The sequence below is a fragment of the Sardina pilchardus genome, chromosome 4 (assembly GCF_963854185.1).
Source record: "Sardina pilchardus chromosome 4, fSarPil1.1, whole genome shotgun sequence".
Classification (NCBI taxonomy): domain Eukaryota; kingdom Metazoa; phylum Chordata; class Actinopteri; order Clupeiformes; family Clupeidae; genus Sardina; species Sardina pilchardus.
In genome coordinates this window covers 17,777,278-17,800,134 of record NC_084997.1, presented here as the reverse complement: position 1 = coordinate 17,800,134, position 22,857 = coordinate 17,777,278, and the positions used below count along the sequence as shown (strand labels likewise).

General features: G+C 39.9%; 1 protein-coding gene across 1 annotated transcript in view; it reads right to left on the bottom strand.

The window, feature by feature from the left end:
• Nucleotides 1-17,315, bottom strand: part of uxs1 (UDP-glucuronate decarboxylase 1) — a 49,809-nt gene extending 32,494 nt beyond the window's left edge. Inside the window, exons 1-4 of the mRNA XM_062534400.1 lie at nt 16,404-17,315; nt 4,914-4,941; nt 4,038-4,086; nt 2,187-2,230 (exon numbers count right to left, since the gene is read on the bottom strand). Coding sequence (XP_062390384.1) covers nt 2,187-2,230; nt 4,038-4,086; nt 4,914-4,941; nt 16,404-16,494 — 212 coding nt within the window. The 5' untranslated portion in view covers nt 16,495-17,315. The remainder of the gene's footprint in view (nt 1-2,186; nt 2,231-4,037; nt 4,087-4,913; nt 4,942-16,403) is intronic.
• Between the last annotated feature and the right edge of the window lie 5,542 nt (nt 17,316-22,857).

The window sequence follows — 22,857 nt, the reverse complement described above, 5'->3', positions numbered from 1 at the left end:
AGTCAATGCAGTAGGCTCGTCACTAGCCACTAGTCCATCTGTTCAAGTGATTTTAGCTTATCTTGGCTGCAGAGGAGAGGAGCTGTGTTCTACCCAGAACTGAACAGGCTAAGACTAAGCCATAAACAAATCAACATGAAAAGACAACCAGCAAAGCCCGTGTCTCCAGACACGGCTCAAATCTACTCGGGTAATTCTTAGTTAAATAACAATCAGACGTGCGGATCAATAATTGATTGGGCTGAGTAATTAGAGAGGAGATTACACAAGCATTATTGGAGGCTCAAGCAGAGATGTGCAAGGACTTTGGAAATAAATGAATCGGAAGAACTTAACACTTGAGAACAAGAGCACACACATATATCATGTACAGTACAGTACACACACGTGTGTCCCAATGATTGAGGAGTTTCTTTTTTTTACAACAAATGCTCAATAGTGGACAGGCACCTCGACTAAACTGAATGCTGCAATGGCAGCATTTTCTCTAAAGGCCGTGAGAATGGACAGGTGAACTTCCTAAAAGCATACCTGAGCTATGGCCACTAAAAATAACAAAGCAAGAGAGAAATGAGGACATGACAGGGCTGTGCCAAAGACTGTAGGAGGAAGCTCAGGTGTGATGCACACCTTTATTTTTCTGCTTTTGCCTTAGCCACCTGTCTTATTCCGGCCCCAGTAGATTTACACCAATCAAAAGGAGTCATCCTTTTCAATTTCACCAGCTATTTGAAAGGTCTCGCAGGGTAGCACGACGGACGCCAACCTGTCATTTCAGTCAACAACTTAGACTTGAAGAGGCACAGAACAACACACAAGAAAAGACAGAGACCAGGCGAGGCACCAACACTCACACAGAAAAAGCTTAGAGCCTAGTAGTTAAAGCATAGAGAAAAAGAGCTTTTACTCTCAGAATGAAAACAATTCAATGGTGCGCTATGGAATACACCTAATGTTCTGAAACATCTACTGTATGAACAAAATGACCATCAAAACACTAAGGACAACATTATCATGTAAGACTAACAATGATTAACACATATATTACACTTACATTAGCTAATGTGTTTACTTTGCACCTGAATGTAACTGAAATCTAAAACATTTATATGGCCCTAAACTCTGATATCACAATGTGTGTTAAGACAGCAACAGTGGCTGCTGGCCTTAACTGAAGATAGGGTGATATGATGATGGAAGACCGGTTTTCTTCCTGTCCATTTCTGCCCTCATAAGAATGGCTATGTCATCTAATATCACACTCCTACTCCTATCGCATATCCTACTCCAGCTTCCTCTATTGAGGACCAGTGTTTCATTGCAAGCTACTGCAAGAGTCAGTTGATGTCTAGCAGTGCCTCTGTTGGAAGCTACTCCACCTACAACTATTTTGAGATAGATGGGGCTTATGATAACTAGGTAAGAAAGTGATGAATTTTCCATTGAGGCCTTGGAGAGGGAATCAGTTGGATCAGTTGGAAAAGCAACACTACAAAAAAAAAATAGGGACTTTTGAAATGGAAATCTTGGTTAATGCCAAGTGCTTTCCTATGCTTCCCCTTGTAGCCCATATACAGTATACGAAAATGGAGCGTAGTGCAACTTCTGAAAGATCTGTCCTCAGTTCTCCGATAGCGGACAACCAAACTCCTGCTATTTTGCTTGCGCCTGTGTGATGGGATTATGCTTCAAAGTGGCCAATAAACCCTTGCTCTGGCCCTGCTTTTGGAGCCTGGAGATCCCAAATCTAGGAAGGTTTAGGGTCTGGCTAGGAGTAATGGGAATGGCCCAACTCGAAGGGTGGCACCAAGCAATCATCATTCTGAAAATATCACTACGTGCAATTGTCAGTCAGTACACAACCAATGTTTACTTGACTGATTCTGGACTTCGATGTAGCGGAGCTGTCGTCGTTTGTTTAGCTTGTCTCTGGCCCCGCCTATATCAGATACACCGATGTGATTGGTGCAGCTCAGCTCCAACGGCATGGGCAACGAGCATCATTACCGATTGCCAGAGTGACTGAGCTGAGCAAATTCAAACTGTGCTTTGTGAGACCTCTAGGATTCCCAGGGTTTTTTGTGGTGTTGTTGTCAAAATCCACTCAAAATGAGACCGAGGCAAGAGAAAAACAGAGCCAAACAGATAGAGAGGATTGATAAGAGGAAGAGTCAAGCACAACTCACGTCAACTCCAGATCATGGATCTTCTCCCTTAAGGGTGCAACGGCCTACCGGAGACAAGAGACATTAACATATTAATACCCCATGGCTGATGGCATTATAACTTTTTTATTATTATTATCATCTAGAGGATAAAACAAGGAAAGGATGACAGAAAAGGAAGGAACAAAAATGGAAGTGAGAAAAGCATGAGCAGGTTTTAGAAAATCAATGTCAATGAGGATATATTGCTAAAAGATGATGAGAGAGGCCCATATGAAACCCTGGAGGTACAGTATGTGGGGTTTCCTCTCAATAAACCAGTTCATATCACAACATATACTTCGACGTTCACCTGTTTTTGAACCTCCTAAACGAGAGCTTAGGAGAAAATGACACAATCCAGAAGCACAGTAAAGGGAACAGGATGAAACAAATCCCACTAAAAGCAGCAGCTTTGCCTGAGCGCCGAGAACAATTCAGGCTGCACTGAGGGTGAACGCTCTTTCAGTTTTATAATGGATATTTTCCAGCGGCGCACACAAACCAACATTACAGTCACCGAATCTGGTCGCACGAATAGACTCAACAAAAAGCAATATCCTCAACGGACACACTCCAAAAACAAGCAAGAAAAGGGGGGAAAAATACACTGCTCTCTCTGATGCAGCAGTACCTTGACAACATTTGGTGTTTCTGCTGCCACCCCTTAATGAATTATCAAATGTTTGTGGTAGGAGAGGAAGGCAAAATGTCACCACATTCCCCCCCCCAACCTTCCTCAGACACCAGCAAATGAGCCTCAGAATGTTGCACCATACTTTGAACCATAAGGTCATGGAGATGGGAGATAGTGGGAAAAGGCTGAGGCTAATGAGGTTTCAGGGCCACTGATAAGCAGGTGTTTGGGCTTGGGTAATGAGCTGATACTGATCATCAATGATGAGGCTTTTTATCCAAATGTTTATGTGTGTTTGTGTGCATGTGTGTGTGTGTGTGTGTGTGTGTGTGTGTGTGTGTGTGTGTGTGTGTGTGTGTGTGTGTGTGTGTGTGCGTGTGTGTGTGTGTGTGTGTTTGCGTGTGTGTGTGTCTGTGTGTGTGTGTGTGTGTATCCATGTGTGTTTCCGTGCTTGTGACTGCTATTCAGATAGCAATAAGGAAAAAACTAACCACACATCTGGGCAAAAGGACATTAAAGATGTGTTTCAAATGGTTAAGATAGCTGAGGAAAGCATCGTATGCATTAACTTGACTGCATGACATCCCTTAATTAAAAATCCAGCTGTGAATCCTTGCCTAGACACTTTAACTTCGTGTAAAAACGCAAAAAGAAAGAACACAAAACATGTTTTGCTTAGCGTTCCTTAAAGCGTTTGGCGCTTTAAGCTACAGGCACCCTGCTAAGTCTTTTAATAGCTTTGACATGAAAAGAGAGCTTAAAAAAAAACAAAAAAGTGAAACAATTACCCACGAGTAAAACACAACCAAGTAATGCAGCATGATACACAACAGTATGGAACCATGGTCCCCTGACTGTGAGCCTTAATTAGCGAGGAGCTTGTCTACTTCATAAAAAAACAAAACGTGTAATTAGATTTGTGTGGTCCTGGACTAGGAAAGCAAAGCGGTGTGCTCACCGCGAACGAGTGAACAAGTGAGCAAGCGAGTGGATAGGTTAGTAGAGAGCCTGAGTGGGAGGGGATGAGAGAGAAGCGACAGTTTGGGAAGGAGATAAAGAAGCGAGGAAAGATGGAGCGTGGAAAAAATAACCAACTAAGTTGATAAGAAAAGAGCGGTTGAACAACCAGTGACAACCAGAGAGGGTGGGGGGAGGGAGAGGGAGAGAGAGAGGTGCAATACTCATGGTCCACCAACCTCATCAATCTTCTGCTCTATCCGTATCTCTCCTTGCTCCTGTATGGACCTGTGAGCAGCAAAAAGGTAAAAAGAAGAGGATGAGTATGAGGGGATAAAGAGGATAAGAGGAGGAGGAAGACGAGGATGGATGGAGAGAGACAGATGACGGCTTTAGCCAGAGCACACACACACTCTCCGAGAGCAAACAGTGTGGCAGAAAACGGCTTCCGCGACGAGTCAACAAGCGCCACATGTTGCCATGTCGACAGAGGAGCGGCGGCCGTCACGGCACGCTTCCTCTCCCTGGTGCCAGCTCACGCACTAGTTCTGGTCTTCCAACTGACAAGCACCAAACATGTCCACATGTCCACACACAACACACACACACACACACACACACACACACACACACACACACACACACACACACACACACACACACACACACACACACACACACACACACACACACACGTTCCAAAGTATAAGCAGAAAAAAAAGCAACATGCCAGCTAATTCTCTATTCAACATACACAACATATACCGGTAATATTTGGCAAAATAAACTAACTCAAATTCTGAACAAAGCAAGGCAAAGCTGGCATGCATCTACTGTATTAAAATAGCCCTGGTAAAAAAACAATGGGAAAAAAAAAGTTTTGACAGGTCTATAACGAATATGACGCACTAAAAGAACACACACAGGCACCCTGCATGAGTCAAAAAACAAATGGAAATCACTTGCACTTGTGTTACGGTCTGAATAATTGATATGTTCCAATTCAAACACAACTACCCCTATGGAGACTTCTATCTGCGTCAAGGTCTTAAACATGCCAATGATGCAACTGGAAAAAAAAAAACATTAGAATGAATAAATAAATAAGAACCTACCTCATATTTGTGTAGGTTCCCCAGACAGCTGAAAGAGAGATGAGAGAATGTCAACATATAGCCTGCCCTGTATACATATATTGAGTTTCTGATGTCTTCCTGCACTCTAGTCCCTATAGAGCAGAGGGTCATCCTTTTACTGATGAAAACTTGCAGCTCCATAAACTTGTTTTGGGAACAAGCCGATGGGGCTGTGACTTTTTAAGAGAGGACCGGAAACGTCTGACTCATGCTTACACCTCCACTTGGGGATACGGACGCAAAGACTTTGGGTCAACAAGTACAGATCAATGTCACTCATGTGACATACTAGGGCCTACGGCATTTTGCAGAGAGTGGGATTCAAGCGGTGTTATCTTTTAAATCTGACAAAATTGGGCCTGTCCTTGCACTGTCGGCTACATGTGTGATGTCCGATACACACACCCCTTGGGAAGTGTGGCGTGTGGTGCGAGGTGGTGGAGGGATGAATAACATTCCTTTGGCCTTCTATGTTCTATGTTAGTTCTATGATGTTGACGATCTGCTTTAGAGCCCAATAATCCTGACCTATGAAAAACACTTGTGTTGATAGGGACTGATGTAAATATGTCCATTTTCTTCAATGTGGTATATCATTACCTCTTTTCAATCTATTATTATTAGCTCTTATCCCAACATATTTAATTCACCTGAATATACTGTAGGCTACAGTAGATTGAGACTTTTTGACATCTGCTGTTGTCAGTATGCAGTCCTTAAACTAACAATAGCCTACATGTTTTTTTTTTTTTTTTTTTTTTTGATACATTCAATGTTCAATTATGACCTACTGACTAATGGAAATTACTGATTGTTTTTAAAGAATTTCAATTGCACATGCACTCAGTGTCTTTCTGATGGGAAGTGTGACGTGTGGTACGCAGTGGTGGTGGAGGTATGAATAACATTCCTTTGGCCTTGTACTTCTCAGCTAGTTCACAATGTTCCAGAAAAAAAGAGTCCCATCGTAAATATGCACATACAAAGTCCGGTCTTACTGACTAATTTCATGGGTGTTCTCATGTATGTAAGGAGAGAGGAGACATGTTTTTATTCATAAGCACCAGAAAAACTGAAGGAGAATAATGTAAACAACATCAAATAATCTGTGCTGGAAAAGAGAATTAGGCCTCCATGTTCAACTCTGTCCTGAAATATGAAGGAGTCCACTTCAAATCAAGTCTAAGGCCAGAGATTCTACGGTCATTAGAGTGATCATCTAAAGGTGGCCCTCGAAAGTTATCCTGGAGACTTGAGCATCGTCATTCAAGATCGCAGTGGCCGAATGCCTGTGGGTAATTTACGCAACAACAACACACAAAAAAAACAAACTTTTGACTGTTGACTCACTGATCACAAGCCTTCACAAAACCAAACAATAGCTGCAGGGAATATCACCACATTGCTTTTATTTCTGCAGGGCTTGGGCAAGGTTTCTATTGTGATCACCATCGCAGCTACACACAATGCTCCAGTGAAAACAACACAAACACACACATATTTTCTGCAGGTTGTGCCAAGAGTAAACACAAATCCAATTTGCACTCCAGAAAAAAATATAGATTATTTTCTTGTCTTTGCTGATATTCCTTTTTTATTGGGATATATACCCAACTGGAGTAATGCCCAGTAGTAAACTTGTTCCTTTTCCTTTTTTATTAGTCTGTTTTATTATAACTTAATTTCATACCCAGAGTTAAAACATTGATGACTAAATAAAAATGTAAACAAATAAAATGAAAGTTAGGCACAATTCTCATTGTACACAGGTATTTACAAAACTGGACAAGGAAAGATGCATTTCTAAATGTTATTCTTTTGCTTATTTTGCATGTGCAATGTACAAACTTCCTATTCTTAAATCACATGGTCCTGGCTAAAGAGCTCTCTAGCTGCTAGTCTAGTTCCCAAGGACAGCTGTCAACACACACTACAAGCTAACCGATATCCTGAATATCTGTCAAACCATTAGTCCAATTGCCAAAAACAGGTAAAGCAAAGAGGTGTGTGTCTGGCCGAGTGGCCCAGGTGAGTCATTGTAACTTAGGCCTACATCCAGTACAAGACAATGAGAACAATTTGACTATTAGACTTAATAATAGGGTGATTTCACACATGGGCAGCCTATTTACTGAAGCAGTCCACATACTGGTTTCAATTATCGGTTGAAATAGAAAAGGGTGTGTCCCATGGGATAATGGAAGTTTTATTTTGATATCAGGGCTTCGTATGAGGAAACAAGTCCAATCTGTGTTTCCTTTTTTCTTTCTTTGTGTTTCTTTGTTGTCAGGCACGTAACTATAGGGAAGTCAGTGTTAGCCTAAAAATGTCAAGGTTAGAGATGAAGGTGAAAACGACCAAATCCACCCTACACACACATACTTGCTGACTTCTCATCTTATAATTGCACACTGACTATAAAAAAGCACGACAGATAGGGAGCTGGGGAGGAAGCAAATGAGCAGGTGGAATGTAAGGTAGGCATTCCCTGAGGACAAGAGGCAGAAAGAGGTCAACACTGAGTGTTTCCTGAAACTCTCGTTGGTGTAAATGAAAGCAGTCTCTCTTTCTTTCTCTCTCTGTCCGTGTGTGTGTGTGTGTGTGTGTGTGTGTGTGTGTGTGTGTGTGTGTGTGTGTGTGTGTGTGTGTGTGTGTGTGTGTGTATTGTGGTTATGCAAATCAGCTTGTTCCCAATCTGTCTCTCTGCTCCACAGGTGGTGTTGAGACGTGTTGCAGAACAAGCCGACTATCCCTGCACCTGAGAGGCACTCCTTTCCATCTGTAAATGGATTCCTGTGCCAGGAGATGCATTCTTAAGGCACTTTCCATGTAGTAGAGAATCTCTGGGGGAAACAACTTTATCTTTTTGGCTCTTTTTCTGGGTCAGATCAAGCAAACATACTGATGCTGTCTGCAAAAAAGCAACACAAATAGTCACAAACCATAAGTGACTTGCAAGCCACTTATACAGATCTTCTAATGAGTGTGACCATTTCATTTGATTTCAAAATCAGGCCTTGTATTATTGTTCTGAAAGACAACTGAAAATGCATGACTGCTGTAGCTACTCGAGCTGAGAAAAAACAAAAATCCTCACATCGCCCCTTATGCATGCAACCAAAAACACACAAGGTACATTTTGGAAAGCGACCCACCTGTAATGTCAGATATCGATCTAAATTTGATCCAATGTGTACAAACTGAGTTTTCTACAATAGTTCTATGATGTTGACGATCTGCTTTAGAGCCCAATAATCCTGACCTATGAAAAACACTTGTGTTGATAGAGACTGATGTGAATATGTTGTCCATTTTCTTCAATGTGGTCTCCAGACATATCATGTCTGGTATATTATTACCTCTTTTCAATCTATTATTATCAGCTCTTATCCCAACATATTTAATTCACCTGAATATAGGCTACAGTAGATTGAGACTTTTTGACATCTGCTGTCAGTGAGCAGTCCTTAAAGAGAAACTATGCAGGATTGGCAATTTCATCTGCCGGTTTTGGTTTCGCTCGTTTTATGCTTGAATATTTCTCTCCAGAGCTTCCCCTGCAGCTTTAGCGTGTATATTCATACATGTATAGGCTGTATATAAATATATAAATTGCCAGCGTGGTTCTTCTTGTTCCTTCTAAATGCGTCTCAGACCTCCAGATGTAAACAAGGAGCGATCGCCTCCTGCACAAACTGCAAGGCTGCAATAATGGACAGGGACACTGGGGGCGGGAGGAAATATTACTGTTTCGATAAAACTGGTCAGTCAAGCAAAACAACGATTTCTAATCGATTTTATGACTATGAAACATTTGCATAGGGTCTCTTTAAACTAACAATAGCCTACATGTTTTGTTTTCTTTTTTCATTTCCTTTTTTTTGACACATTCAATGTTCAATTATTATTACCTACTGACTAATGGAAATTACTGATTGTTTTTAAAGAATTTCAATTGCACATGCACTCAGTGTCTTTCTGATGGTGGTGTCTTCCTGTCATCTGTGAGGCTGAAATGATTACATTATCCCAACTAATGTGATAGGTCCGTGATCTCCGCCTGGAAGCCTATTATTTGTTTTCGCTCATTTTCGTGCTAATAAACAAGAACAATGACCAAAATGTTCCAAAGAAGAACAAAACACTCATCAACGATAGGTCAAAATATTTAGCCTAGGTCCACACTCAGACTTGTTGTTCATGGCTTCATGGCTTCATTGTTCATTTGGCCTTGGAAAGGTCTGCTCTCTGTGAGCGCCTTTTACTTGTGAAAACTTTGACCATCAGCGACACATGGAAAATATTATGCAAACTGAAATAACAGTAGTACTTTTATCTGAAAATGTGCTTGGTTGCTTTGCAAAATGCGTATAGGTTGGCAGGTCTGCAAATTATTAAGGAAGCAATTTTGAATGTCCAAAACACGGACAGGTGATCTTGGAACATATCACGCCTGACACGCTAGACCAGAGAGAGTTTTTTGTCAAATGTATAGATGGGGGACCCAAAAGAAAAAAAAAGAAAAATATACGTCTTGTCTTTGACCCTCTTACACAATAAACATTCCTTTTGCTCTGGAGTGGCTTGGGAGTCTACCACCAAGGTCGTCCGCTCAACATGTTCTCATTCTGAAAGCCTGAGGGGGCTATAGGGACCACCAACAGAATTGGGACGACCCTTTATCTAACTGCCACCCCTTTTGCGCACATAAAATCTTTTGTTTGCTGGATCTAGCAGTGCCACTCCTCAATGTCGCCCCAATTCTTCATCTTCTTATCACCCTTGCACAGCTTTGTACATGGAATGTGTGAGTGGTTGTGGGCCTGTGTGTGTGTGTGTGTGTGTGTGTGTGTGTGTGTGTGTGTGTGTGTGTGTGTGTGTACTGTATGTTCTCAGCTCTCCAAAGGCTAAAACTCTAGCAACTGACATCAAATAGGTCAAGTAGCCTTGTGCATCTATACTCCAGATTGAAAGTATTGAAGCTTTTAAAAGTGATTTACCACCCAACAATACAATATTTACATTTTACACTAAACAATTTAAAAAGTTGGTAAGACTACATCAAGGAGAATAGCCATAATAAAAAAAACAATATAAATTCAATCATAAGCCTACGAAAAAATAAACCATTAATATAATATAGAAATCGTAACGCATAAGAAACGCTTAACTATGTGCATTTTGAACAGATATGCCTTTAGATCCTTCTTGGAAGACCCATCTTGTGTCAGATGTCTGGTCTTCCTAAAGTTGTAAAGGATAAACAGACATAAAATTACAATTGATGCTACATGCTCAGAGAAGTTAAGTCAGTCATCAATTATGAGGGCCAAGTTATGTGCCAATCTAGTTGGGGTCAGAGAATAAGAGTCAAGCTGGAAGTTAACCTGAGATTAAGCTAAAGGAGTCGAGTCCTCAGATGGGAAAGATAGGTAAAAGTTGTGATCCACATAGCAGTGATAGTGAAAACCATGGGAGCGAATGGTCTCACTTAAGGAAGAGGTGTAGAAAAGCAGGGGCCCTAATACTATTCCCTGAGGCACACCTGTGATGAGGTCATGCAACTTTGATACCCGTCCCTGTCAAGACACGCTGAGGGAACGTCCTTTAAGGTAAGATTCAAACCAGCCAAGAGTTTTCCCAAAACTTCCCAGTTCAGAGAGTGTAGAAAGGAATACGTCATGGTTAACAGTATCAAAGGCTACAGATAAATCTAGTAGAATTAATACTGATGACGGAGCTGAGGACTCTCAATACTTCAGTCCCAGACAGAAGAGCAGTTTCAATAGAATGACCACTTTTGAAACCGGACTGCATAGGTTCTAGTAGGTCACTCAGATAAAGGATGTCACATACATCAGTGGATCAACACAAACTTAATACCTTGGTTGGTAAGAGCATGAGCCAACACCCATGACTCCATTCACTGGTAGCCTTAGCACATAACATCATGACAACTTACTTAGGTAAATGTGTTGTCTGATTAGTTAATCCGAGGGGAGAGTTCAGGGAGAGTTTGATGCCACAGTCCCTATGGGGGCCATGGCATCGATGGCTGGACATAAGCTGCAATCGGCTTTGGCTGCCTGTGATGGTCCATTTGGTAATTAAACCCAACACTCACTGTAATTAGTAGATATTGCTACTTGGTACTGCTGCGGGCCACATCAGAGAGGATTATCTAGGGAAAGACACAGGGGGCTGGACACTGCTGGCCAAAGGCCATAGCATCCTGAGAGAGAATAAGCTGATATTCGCATGTAATTGCTGGTAACTTTTAAATAATTCAATAGATAAATTGCATAATTAGAGAATTGTGCTACACCAGTGCATAAGCCACATAAAATGCGATGCAAACAAGACCTTCCTGAGGACCTTTCTTACCTCTATGGAGAGAATTGTATTGAGTACATTTGGATGATCAACATGAGTCAGGTGTTCTTATATATATTTCTTTTTTAAAAAAAAGCACCAGCCTTGGCAATTTATTGATCAACACCACCTCAATCTTTGATCTTTTGCAAAGCATTGATAACAAGCTTCAAATCCTTTCCAAACAAGACACTGCAGTCTAATTGGGTTGTGCAGAAACCTTTGGAGAGGATGTCTATCTCTGTGCCTCTCTCTCTCTCTCTAGCTATTAGCATGATTGACTGTCACCGAGCTGCACTGAATATCTCAGTTTTAATCCTGTCTGTCCTCTATGGATGTCTGCCATTTACATTTATGCCCAACTCTCCCTGTTCCTCCTCAACACCAGTCTGCCCATAGCTAATGAAACTTAACCATGAAGAGAGCTCATGATGTTATGAATGTTTATAGTGTTTAACAGATACTTTTATCCAAATCAACTTAACTTAAGAACATAATAAAACAATGAATAAGAACAGTAAATGATAAAATAACATCTAGTACATACAGTAAGTAGCCACATATGTATCCACTTATAAAAAAACATTCAGCTTAATTTAAAATTACAATGAAAATAGCTAATAGTATACTGCATAATAATATTGTGTTTCATAGAATACCACCACAGAGATTCTGTCACTTTCTGAGGATTACAATATTCCCTTACAGTAAAACTATTTGCGTCTAAATTCTTCACATTGCAATCTACCCCAATGAGAGAAGCTACAGAGGGCATGCAAGTCTGCATTCAGACAGCCTTGGCCAAATAATACAAAACAAGACACATGTGCAGTTGTGAAGGATAGGCTACAATTCAGTGGAAGAACAAAAACTCATAGACCTACCTATCAAATCCTATCATAAATCAATCACCATCACTATGACCCAAACATATCCTAAACCTAAGACTAATCACATGTACACCCACAAGCTGTTTCAGTAAAGTCATATTGCTCTTCATTTCAACCTTGCGGTCATTGTGAACATCACCACTCTGTCGCCTTGTGGGCTTTTCTTTGTTGCTCACAGTTTTAATTTCATTTCTACAGACCAGCTGACCAGCAGAGTCTGAGAACACACCATTTGGATTTGATTACGGGGCGTGTCTGTCTGAACCAAGCCCAGAATCCAACCCGAATTTACCCTACCCACAAAACATGAGGTCAAATGCATTAATCACAATTTCATTGTTTTAAGTTACTGCTCTGTCATGAACCTTGTATAGGCCTCCAGTGGAATCTAAATTTATCACTTCTCTAGAAGCAGCAATTTTGATGTAAACAAAATCAACTCAATTGTGCTCAGGTGACATGGATGCCTGCACTACTGTCCATCATGGTATAAAAACATCCCAAAATTATTTGATTTTCCCGAACACATCTTAACCCAGCATACAGACTTCTCAGTGGAGGGAATACAGACTGAATCCCACAGACACCACCCACCCCACCTCACATTTTATGTGCGGGGTAACTTTGGGCTGGTTTCCAGGCAACACCGGAAAAGAATGTGCCACAAAACAGACTGGCAGGTGAATATCTGTGATTTCAATTCACATTGGCTGGGTATATTTAAATGACATCACATAACAGATGGGTGAAACTAACACAGGCCATGCCACCAGATGTAAGTGTTTGGACTGCTAAGAACGGTGCTAATTACACACAAGAGGGGGAGACAGTCACAAATCTGACTTTCAACGTGCCCAAGTTAAACAAAGAAACCTCTGACTTGTTGCATATGTTCTTGTGATGGAATCCGATGACCAAATAAAGTAACTTTACTTTAAAATAAATAAATAAATAAATAAATTGCATTAAAGTGACTGAAGTTTGGTATATGCATGATTATGCCATCTGAGTGCTAGGCTATATCAGACTCTCTTAAGATGTTGTCAATTGCTAGGCAGCTGAACAAATGATTTGTTCTAAAAAAAAAGCTTGTCCCTTAAATGACTACAGTCGAGTTGTTCTGAAAATCTGCGATGCTGTAATGAAAAAGAGGGCCTACGGGACATAGCTTACACTAACAGTTGTGTCTGTTACAATTGGCCACATCAAGACAAGCAACTTTGAACAGCGGAAATTTAAATTAACTTCAACTTAATAACATATTATATTACTTACACTATACCTCAAACTTAGCTTTTCTATTGGTTGAAAAAAGAAAAACAGCTGTGTACAATCTTGCCTGAAATTAGATTTCCCTGTATTGGACCACTACAACACATAGGCTTGGCTATTCTGAAATGGTCCTCATAATATGAAAGATAGGCCTACAAATTTGATTACTGAAATATGTTAACTGGTAATTAACTTTTCCACTTTTTTAGCCCATTATCATTTAATTGGGCCTATTTTGGGGTTATTGGTTAATTAGTTAACTATGATCCAAATCCAATGTTAATGTTTACTGGACATTACACAAACAAGCTAATTCAATATGCCGAAATGAGCTGAAATGAGCTGAAATAGCCTATATTGTCATACTACCATTATATCTGGATTATAATGTGTCTGTTAAAGTAGGCCAAATAATGAGCTTGTGTCTTAATATCATACTCTAATATGCTTGAGTTAGCCTAATCATTTTTACAATAAATGAGAATAGGGTTATTATGCTAGACAAAAAAAACCTCAGCAAAAGGATGTTGACTAAAATAATCTTTATAAATAAATCTTACAGTTTATACAATTTTTCAAATAAGAGACTTTACGCAACTTCCTGTGCAGTTGAAAGTTGAAAGTGGCTCAACATTATGGTAATGAGATATGACGCGGTTCAGTGACCAAACAACCAGCAACGAACATAGAATGCTACTATGTCAGAGCGGCCAAAGCATCCTTGCCAGGGCGTCCTTGCCAGGGCATCCAGAGCGATCTTGGAAGCTCAAGTCGCCGGCGGTGTACGTACAGTTATGCTCCTCATTCAAATGATAGTTTTGTGATCAAAAGATTTCTAAATGCTCATCTGTTAACCTTGCACAACTAATAAATTCAACTACAGAACTGCAGTTTGAATATGTTTAGGCTCATCGTTATTTTTCTTTTAAACTGTATTCAGTCGACTCTTATAATATTGGTACTTTTTTCTATTTGGGCTATATGACTTTACTTTAAACTGTTGATTTTAATGTTGATGTAATGTTTATTAATGTCTTTGTATGTCGCTTTGGATAAAAGCGCCTGAAATAAACTATAAACATAACACTGTCATAAGGATAAACGGAAAATGGCAACAATCTAATCAGATGGAGGAGACATTGTGATGACAGTCAATCAAACCTCATCCGATACAAACTCTGCTCTTCTAATCTACACATGGTTGTTAGCCATGACTTACCACTCTTAAGTCCCTAGAAAGACAGCCAGTTAACACCACCCAGAAACCACACAACTCTAACAGGTGTGAGATAAGGGAGAGACTTGCCACAGAGGTGACGATACGTTACTATCTCCTTATCATTCCACTACTTGGTTGAATTCGCTATTGTTCTGTGTTCTATAAGGGGGTCATTAACCGTATGTTATTTGCACACCTATGAAGTAGATAATTCATTGGCTGTATCACATGTGAATATTAATTCGCTAAACTACAGCAGGTATTGTGATTCAATTCTGTGATACATTGTGATTGATTATAATGGACTTCACAGGCAGTAGATGTGATGAAAAATCCTAGATTAATATTCCGATACAATGTATTGTGCTTAAAACTATTGCAATGATACAGTACATTAAGAATGACGTCGGTATCCAGTGGCCTATGTTTGACTTCTCTAATGGCAGAAATAGGATTCATCATGTTGGTTTCAGTGCCTTTGGATGAAAAACAAAATGGCCAAAAGTCTATGTCTGAGTTTATGTTTCATTCTCATAAATGGGTTTATCTTCAGAAAAAAAAATGTTCCTCTATTTCAAAGCCAAAGCTGAATGCAAAAACAAATATCATCTAGGCTAGCTGGAGTTTGTGTGTGTCCTACATAGTGATTTTCCACACACTCAGTTTTTGCATGTGAGCATGGCATATAACATATCAGGAGCACCGCAAAAGACTCATGCAAAAGTCACCAGGGCTTATACCAACCCAGTCCCGCATGACCTGCAATGGTTGCTTATACAGTAGGCTATGCAACCTATCACATTGAAACACATCGTCTTGCTCCATCTGTGTCCTGTTGACTTGTGTCAGCCAAGCCTCAGGGACCCACAGAGTCATCTCTGCTGACCCTTTGCCGTTTGCACTGGAGACCACTAGCCTGTTTTCTCCCCCTCTCTCTCTTTAGAATAGCCAACCTCTGTCAGCTTAACCACAAAAATAACAGAACATGGCTTTCGGTCATTATATTTTCAATACATCCTATCTTCATTCATCCTATAGAGTTATCTCAGAGTTATCTCAGAGGCCCCCCACCCTCCTCCTACAGTGGGTATCAGGCCTATTACTATTGAAATTAGTCTGAAGATTGTAGGACTGGTCCTACAATGACGTTTATTAAACTACTTTAAAGATAGGCTATAGCCTGGTTGTTAAGTAGCTTCATTGAGATCACTGGGCATGCTTTAAGAGACTGTCCTCTTTACTGCTGGCAACAGGTCTATGAATCAAAACATCAACCCTGAATTAAAGGTAGGCCTACTTCAGACTAATCTGATGACACTGTGGAAAACACACATTTCCATGAAATCCAGCCACACTAAGGACCTACACCAAGGACCAAACACTCATTTTCTGGGCATCACAAATGAAAGGTAGCATTAAAACCATTGAGATTAAGCTAAACCTTAACAATTTCCACACGTTGTTTCCACGCCAATAAGTCTAGACAAAGTTGCTTATTTAATTTGATTTAGTGATGTGCAACTTGCCTTGTCCTGTGCCACAACATTAGAGTAGATTGCTTGGAAACGTTACATGGGGACATAGAGGTGGGAGTGTTCAAGAGGTGTTCTATTTAAAGATGGGCATCAAGAAAATGTTGGCTAGTCAACCACAACATGATACACAGGGTATTTTTGACATTTCAGCTTTTGCATCAGAGGCTATGTTTGTACTCACAGGCAATGTAGGCAATCAAGGCAAGGGCGACAAGGAGCTTCATCATTCGTCGATTGATTCCTGATATCAGCCAGGTCATCCGCATCATCATCCACAGAACAGCAACATCGAACCCGGAAGCACATGTGCTCCGTTATAGCCACATCATTACAAATCAATGTGCAACTTTCAGAAGTGATTTTGGCACTTTAGAGTTTTGACATCAGCTGGTGTGTGGACATAGAAAAAAATCCCTACAGCACATCAAAAGAAAGTGTCTGAGTTAAAGGTGCCCTATCAAAGCACATACAATATGTGGCAGTTCAGTATTAGCTAATGTAAGATTGGTATAAATCGTTTTGACGCAAACACATTACATTAAGTTACAAACGGAGCTGCAGATAGACATCAAGAAAGTGGCAGTGTACGTCAGCTGAGAAACTTAGAAGAGGCAAACTTGCCGAGGTTGCAATAGTGCCGGTGGACTCCAAAACTCAGCTAGTTAACGCTAGCAACAGGGCTAAAATATACGTTTTCAACGTCAGCTCCCCGTTTTCTTCTAAACAACACTTCTCGTTTATCCTGTTGGCTAAAACATCCTCTTTGCGCATTATAAACAAATTAATGCATTAATAGACTGCAGCGGTGGACAGGTCATGCGTGTCATCTTTCTAAAGGCAACGTTACCTAGCTAGCTAGCTAACTAACGTGAGCAGCTTACGTTAGCTGAGAAATGATCAGGTACAATCATTCCTGTTCATGGGCAACATTATGCTCAGTCTTTCTTTAGCTACCGGCCGTCAATATAAGTCATTATGCGAAATTCACCCTAGGCTAATGTCACATTCATCTATAGGACAAAATAAAATACAAGCAAAGACTCAGCCCAGTTCCATTCCCCTCATTAGAAAACAAAAGCGAGTATCTCTTGTATCGACTGAGAAGCCTGCCGCGATTGCAGAAACAGAGTTCCAACTCATCTAGACAAATCAGATCCATAACCTACGCAGAAAGTGAATCAAACTCAAATAAACGAATTAGGTGTTTTAAGAGTTGCTTAAACCCTCATAAAACGAAAGGGAGGTCGATAAAACTCTGTTATCCTGAAGCCAATGTGTTAAGTCTACGTTAATCGATACCAGATATGTTAACCATCAGAACAGACAGTCATTCATTCCTCGTTGGGGAAGCAGAACAGAGCTTGTACTATGTGGTAATGCTGTGAATTTCCACTGGACAACATCATTGCCCTTGCTAAAGTAAGTCTGAATTCTCTAGCAGAGTGGTGTCCTTTGTACACAGTCAGTTTCTGTCTCTCTTTTTTTGAACGTAGTCACTGTCAGTTGGAAACATCAGTGAAATATGGCTCTGTATCCAATTGGAAAAGCACAGGTTACTTCATCTGCTTGCACCAGGCTAAAGCTAATGATTACTCTCATCTGCCTTCCAAAAAAAAGCCTACCTTCAATACGTCAGTGCTATATTACAGACTCTCTCTCTCTCTCTCTCTCTCTCTCTCTCATTGATTTTGGCACATGCATTCTGCAAGACTGTCATGTAATTGTTGCAAATCCAAAAAAGAGAATAATATGCCTGTTTCATCAGGCCATGGATCAAAACTTCAGAAAGCCTTCTGAACATGCATGCATTGCGTACATTATTCAGTATCAATTAGTAGTGTGTAGCCCACTGCGTGAGCGAATAATTTCATACCCTCTGAAGAGTCAACTGAATTTTGTGTTTGAGTTGGAAAAAAAGTGACTGCCAGTAGTTCACAAATTAATGTATTTTAAATTAAGCTGTTTGGTATTTCCTGTTTATTACAACAATTAATTGTCCACTTCACATATTTTTGCAGAGCTTGTGTGTTTTACCCAACGTCTGATCCTAACAGGTGTGCGCAGTTATTTAAGTAATTTGTAAGAATTACTGAACACCTCATTTGTGTATGATGGGCAGTTGAGTCCCTTTCATCTCTCAGGTAGGCTATAGTCACAAGTCACAAGGGTAAAAAAGCATACAAGGGTCAAGTAACACCACCAGACTAATATGGTGAGATTAAAAAAAAAAACAGTGGTCTAACCTTTTTACAAGTCTCTACGGTATATGTTTAAGATTAGACCCTTCAGTAATTAGACATATGGGCTGCTAATGAGAGGGTGAGGAGATTGAATACTATCATGAGTTGAGGCTCATCATTTGCTCTGTCTGCCAGTAGCAGGTTTGGCAGTATCTATTATAAAATAAGGCAGGAGATAAAGTGAGGAAAGATTAAAAAAAAAACAGGGGGGTTGAGTCTTTGCATTCAGGGAGCTTGGTGGGCATGTGAGTTATTAGTGCCTTTGAGAGTTAACAGTAAATCTGTGACTGGCACAGATACTGTAGTAAATCTGCATCCATGCATTTGAGTCCATTTGAACCTGTAATAGGCCTATTAGTTGAAATGATGAGATTTTTGTCAAGTTAGCCATTGTGTTTTGTTATTTGCCATTGTGATTTTTGATTTGCTGTTGTGTTTTAGTCATTTGACGTTGTATTTTGTGATTTGATGTTATGAGTTTTTATTTGTTACATTTTCCTATTTGTTGATGAGCGTTACACTTGAAGCTGAGCTTTTCAAGGATAGGCTCCTCCTTGCACGTACGGCATGTTTGTTGTTGCAGTGGAGCCAGGTGTGTTTGAACCTGCGGCCTGCCTGACACGGACCTGGTTGGGTGTTACATCTAGTAAATCAGCATGTTATGATAAAGAATATACTCTAGTGAAAATGTTAGGAGCAGAATATAGCAGAGGCCGCCATACAACACAGTTAACGCTCCAGGGGAAATAAAGCGGCCACATTGAGAGCATTTCGGGCAAGTAGCCCATTGACATTAAAGTTGATCAGCATGGCAGGGCCTACCAATGACACAAATAAAGACACAACAAAGGTCAAGTGTAATGAAGCTCACAACGGCAAAGCCACAGCCAAGATAAGAGCATGCCAAGTTCATCTGCATGTAGCCCCAAATTAATCAGGGTAGATGTGATTCAATTGAATGCACTCACTACACTGTGAACTCTCATTAACACTTGGGATCACACTTGGAGCCCTTTATATTACATGCATCTGTTTATGATGCACGGCACATTCACATTTTGTGCATGCTGGATATAGGCAGAGGATGTATAAAATAGCCTTGTTTTGGTCATATTTTTTAAAACTAGCTGTAGATGTGTATGATGATTTATGATAAAGCATTTAATGGCTTTTATTTTTTGTTGTGAAATCTTTAAAATACAATCATGTACTGTAGTTCTTAGAGCAGTAAAAAGGCAAAGGCTATTTGGTACCAGCCATAGTGCTAATTTTACTAGGTGAAAATAACCATTATGAAATATGAAGGTGGCCATTTTGGAGGTGCCTGGGTAAGAGCAACAATGCCATTATGCCTGCCTGGGCACCCAGATAGGCTATGGATGCTAGAACCTTTGCACTGTTGGGACGAAAAGACCCATGCATCCTGCCAGTCTTACAGTTTTTTCCAATCGTTTGCACATTAAAATTAAGATTATCAGACAGTTAACAAAACTTAACACTTAAGAAGCAAAACACCTGCACAGAGAAGTACAACAGTAAGCACAAATTCAGCTTAACACTTTTTGCAAAACATTACACACAGTGAATGTCAAAACGTAAAACACATTTTCACACCTTAGACACAGATAAAGATTGTAAGGTAGGCTACTTCCTTCTCATTAAGCCCTGGCTTGCCAATGACCACACTAATGATCAAATTGAATAATCACATCCACCAGGTGTGTAAGCACACGTGCAAAATTGAAAACAGTGTTTTCGGGTGTGTTATAGTCTTGCTAACGAAGACATAAAGTGCTTCACAACATGCCTCCTCGATCCTCGATGCTCGATCCTCGAGGGGCGTTCCCACTGATCTATAACACTGGATAGACTATCCATTGTTTTCACCCCATCATTCTTTATGTCGATCAGTGAGGATCGAGGCCCGAGGAGCGAAGGAGGATGTATAAAAGCCCAAATGAGAGGCACCCATAGCCTGTGATGTGGATGAACTCTTATGGCCTGATCCAGCTAGACGGAGAGATGATTAGAGTATTATTGTTGTTACTTGTTTGTATTGTTGCTTTAGTTTTTCTTTAGTGACTGTAAGTGTGCAGTACTTTTTATTTGTGTACAGATTTTTATTTTTCTACACTTTACAGTAGTAAGAACTATATTTTTGCCATTTTCTGTTGACTGACTTGTCTCTGTAACTGAACATATTGTACAGAGAAAGAAATAAATATTGTCTGCAGCATCAGTTTTGTGCATTGCTTGATGAGGGTTCATCAAAATATTTTTGTCATCTAAGTTATCCTAATGCTCTCAAACAATATGTCTGAATAAGATCCATATATTGGAAGAGGGTTTTTACAGATGTGTTTTGAATTTATTGTGTTGGTGTGTATAAGATGGAGACAGTGTAGACTCATTCAAAGAATGTGTTAGTGATATGATACAAGGTTTTTTTATTTGTTTATTGTTTTGACAGAAATATTCCATTTAGCTAACAACCTGTTGTGTTCTGCTAATTTGGTGTGGTGTTTGGTTAATTGTGTGAAGTGTTTAGAAAAAAAGAGCCCTGTTTTCAAATGTGAGCCCTGTACACAAATTGTGTGTAAACGATTGGAAAAAACTGTAATCACTCTGTCCACCATGCCTTCAGAACTATGTCATTGTAGAAGTCATGTTTTTTGCTTCTTGTTCGGCACAGGCATTGTCACTCTGATGCCATGCCATTCATTGAAAGAGCAGCACCACTGTTGGTTTTAATGCTGCATTTGCCAGTCAAGCTATAACGAGATGAGCCTGTCGGTAAAGTCCGGTGAAACTCAGGATGACAGTGCCAGGGCAGTGTGTCCTCTGAGTAGTCTTAACTCATAATTCATAGCTTCAGGAATTCACCAAGCCCCTATTTGGACAGTTTTCTCATCACTTCTTTTTCTCATTTATAATCATTATTCATGACTGCCCATCAAGTAATATCTCTGTTCCATGTAGATTTTAATCAGAAGAATAATCATTTGACATTCAGTATACAAAGGGAAGAATACATTGTCAAATATCTAATGTCAACATACAGCAATCAAGGAGTGTGGAGTAACTTCAGTGTTGAGTTTTGATATTGTTTCCTCAGAGCACATGAACGTTAATGTTTCAGATTCTGTAAGATGTCATTTGATTTCTGACAGTCATTTGAACGATGCCCGTTGGCCATGCCTCTAGTGCAGTGGAAAATACAGAGCAGACTACTCAGATGTGCAGTCTTAAATGATTGAGCTTGGTCTGGTGATAGCCAGGCTCCATGGTTATTCACAACAGAAAATTATGTGTTGGTGTTATTCTGGAAAACGTCAAAAATCTTCTTGTTTAGTGGCCATTTTTGTGAGATAGGCTGCACTGCATATTTGTTTGTTTACTGAAGAGAATTATTCATGTGTTGTGTATAGCATAGGAGAAAAAATGACTGATGGCAACATGTCATGTCCACTTACAGTACATATCACACATGATACTTTTACCCACCAAAGAGAAAGTTCTCCAAATCAGAAAAGCACCAGCATACATTTGTGATTCTTTTTGAAGTCTTAATAACACTGCTTCAAAATGATTGAGATGTTGCCTGTTAATTAGCTAAAACATGCGGTGTTTGACAAACAGATGGTCATAAGGTGTGTTTTTGTTGGTATGTGCAGTTGTTGACTAGCATGTCCTTTGAAAATGTGATGTAATATCACTGAAACTTGCCCCGTCTGCCTCTGATCTGAACTTTGACGGACACTCTCTTTGATAAAGTCAGTGGTAATAATTTATTTATCGTAAGACAGATTTTATGTTTACTAAGTTCTATCATATTATTAGAATCAATAATTCTTCTTGAAGCCAAGCATGGCTATGAAATTAACCTAGTTCTCATGTCTTGCCATCCAGACTAGAGAAATATACAAACAATGTTGTTCATGATACATTGTATCATGCTTTTATTACCTCCTTGATTTGTTAAGCATTAGTGGTTAGACAGAACAAATTGACATGAATCATAAAATGTAATTATCAAAGTAAATTCCTTATTCTTTGGTCAATAGTTTGGTCAATGTGAGACTGTGAGAGAAATGTAGATAGTAGCTTGTGGAGGTAGAAGAATAAGAATGTACACTCTAAGAATTAGAAGAGCCTTGAGGAACATTTTGCCCCTCACCATTGCCACTGTGGGGGAACCTTTTCAGCTCACAGGGGTTCCTCAGGGATCCTTCATGAAAGTATACTTCACATGTTGATATTCTGTATTTTTTTATCTAGAGCACAGTGCTGAAGACTTTCCCCCTAACAGAGGAACCAAGTTTGAGAATCAGATGTCAAGGTGTTAAGTGAGTGCATGCATAGTGTTGCCCAAATAGTAAAGCAAGGTGTGATCAA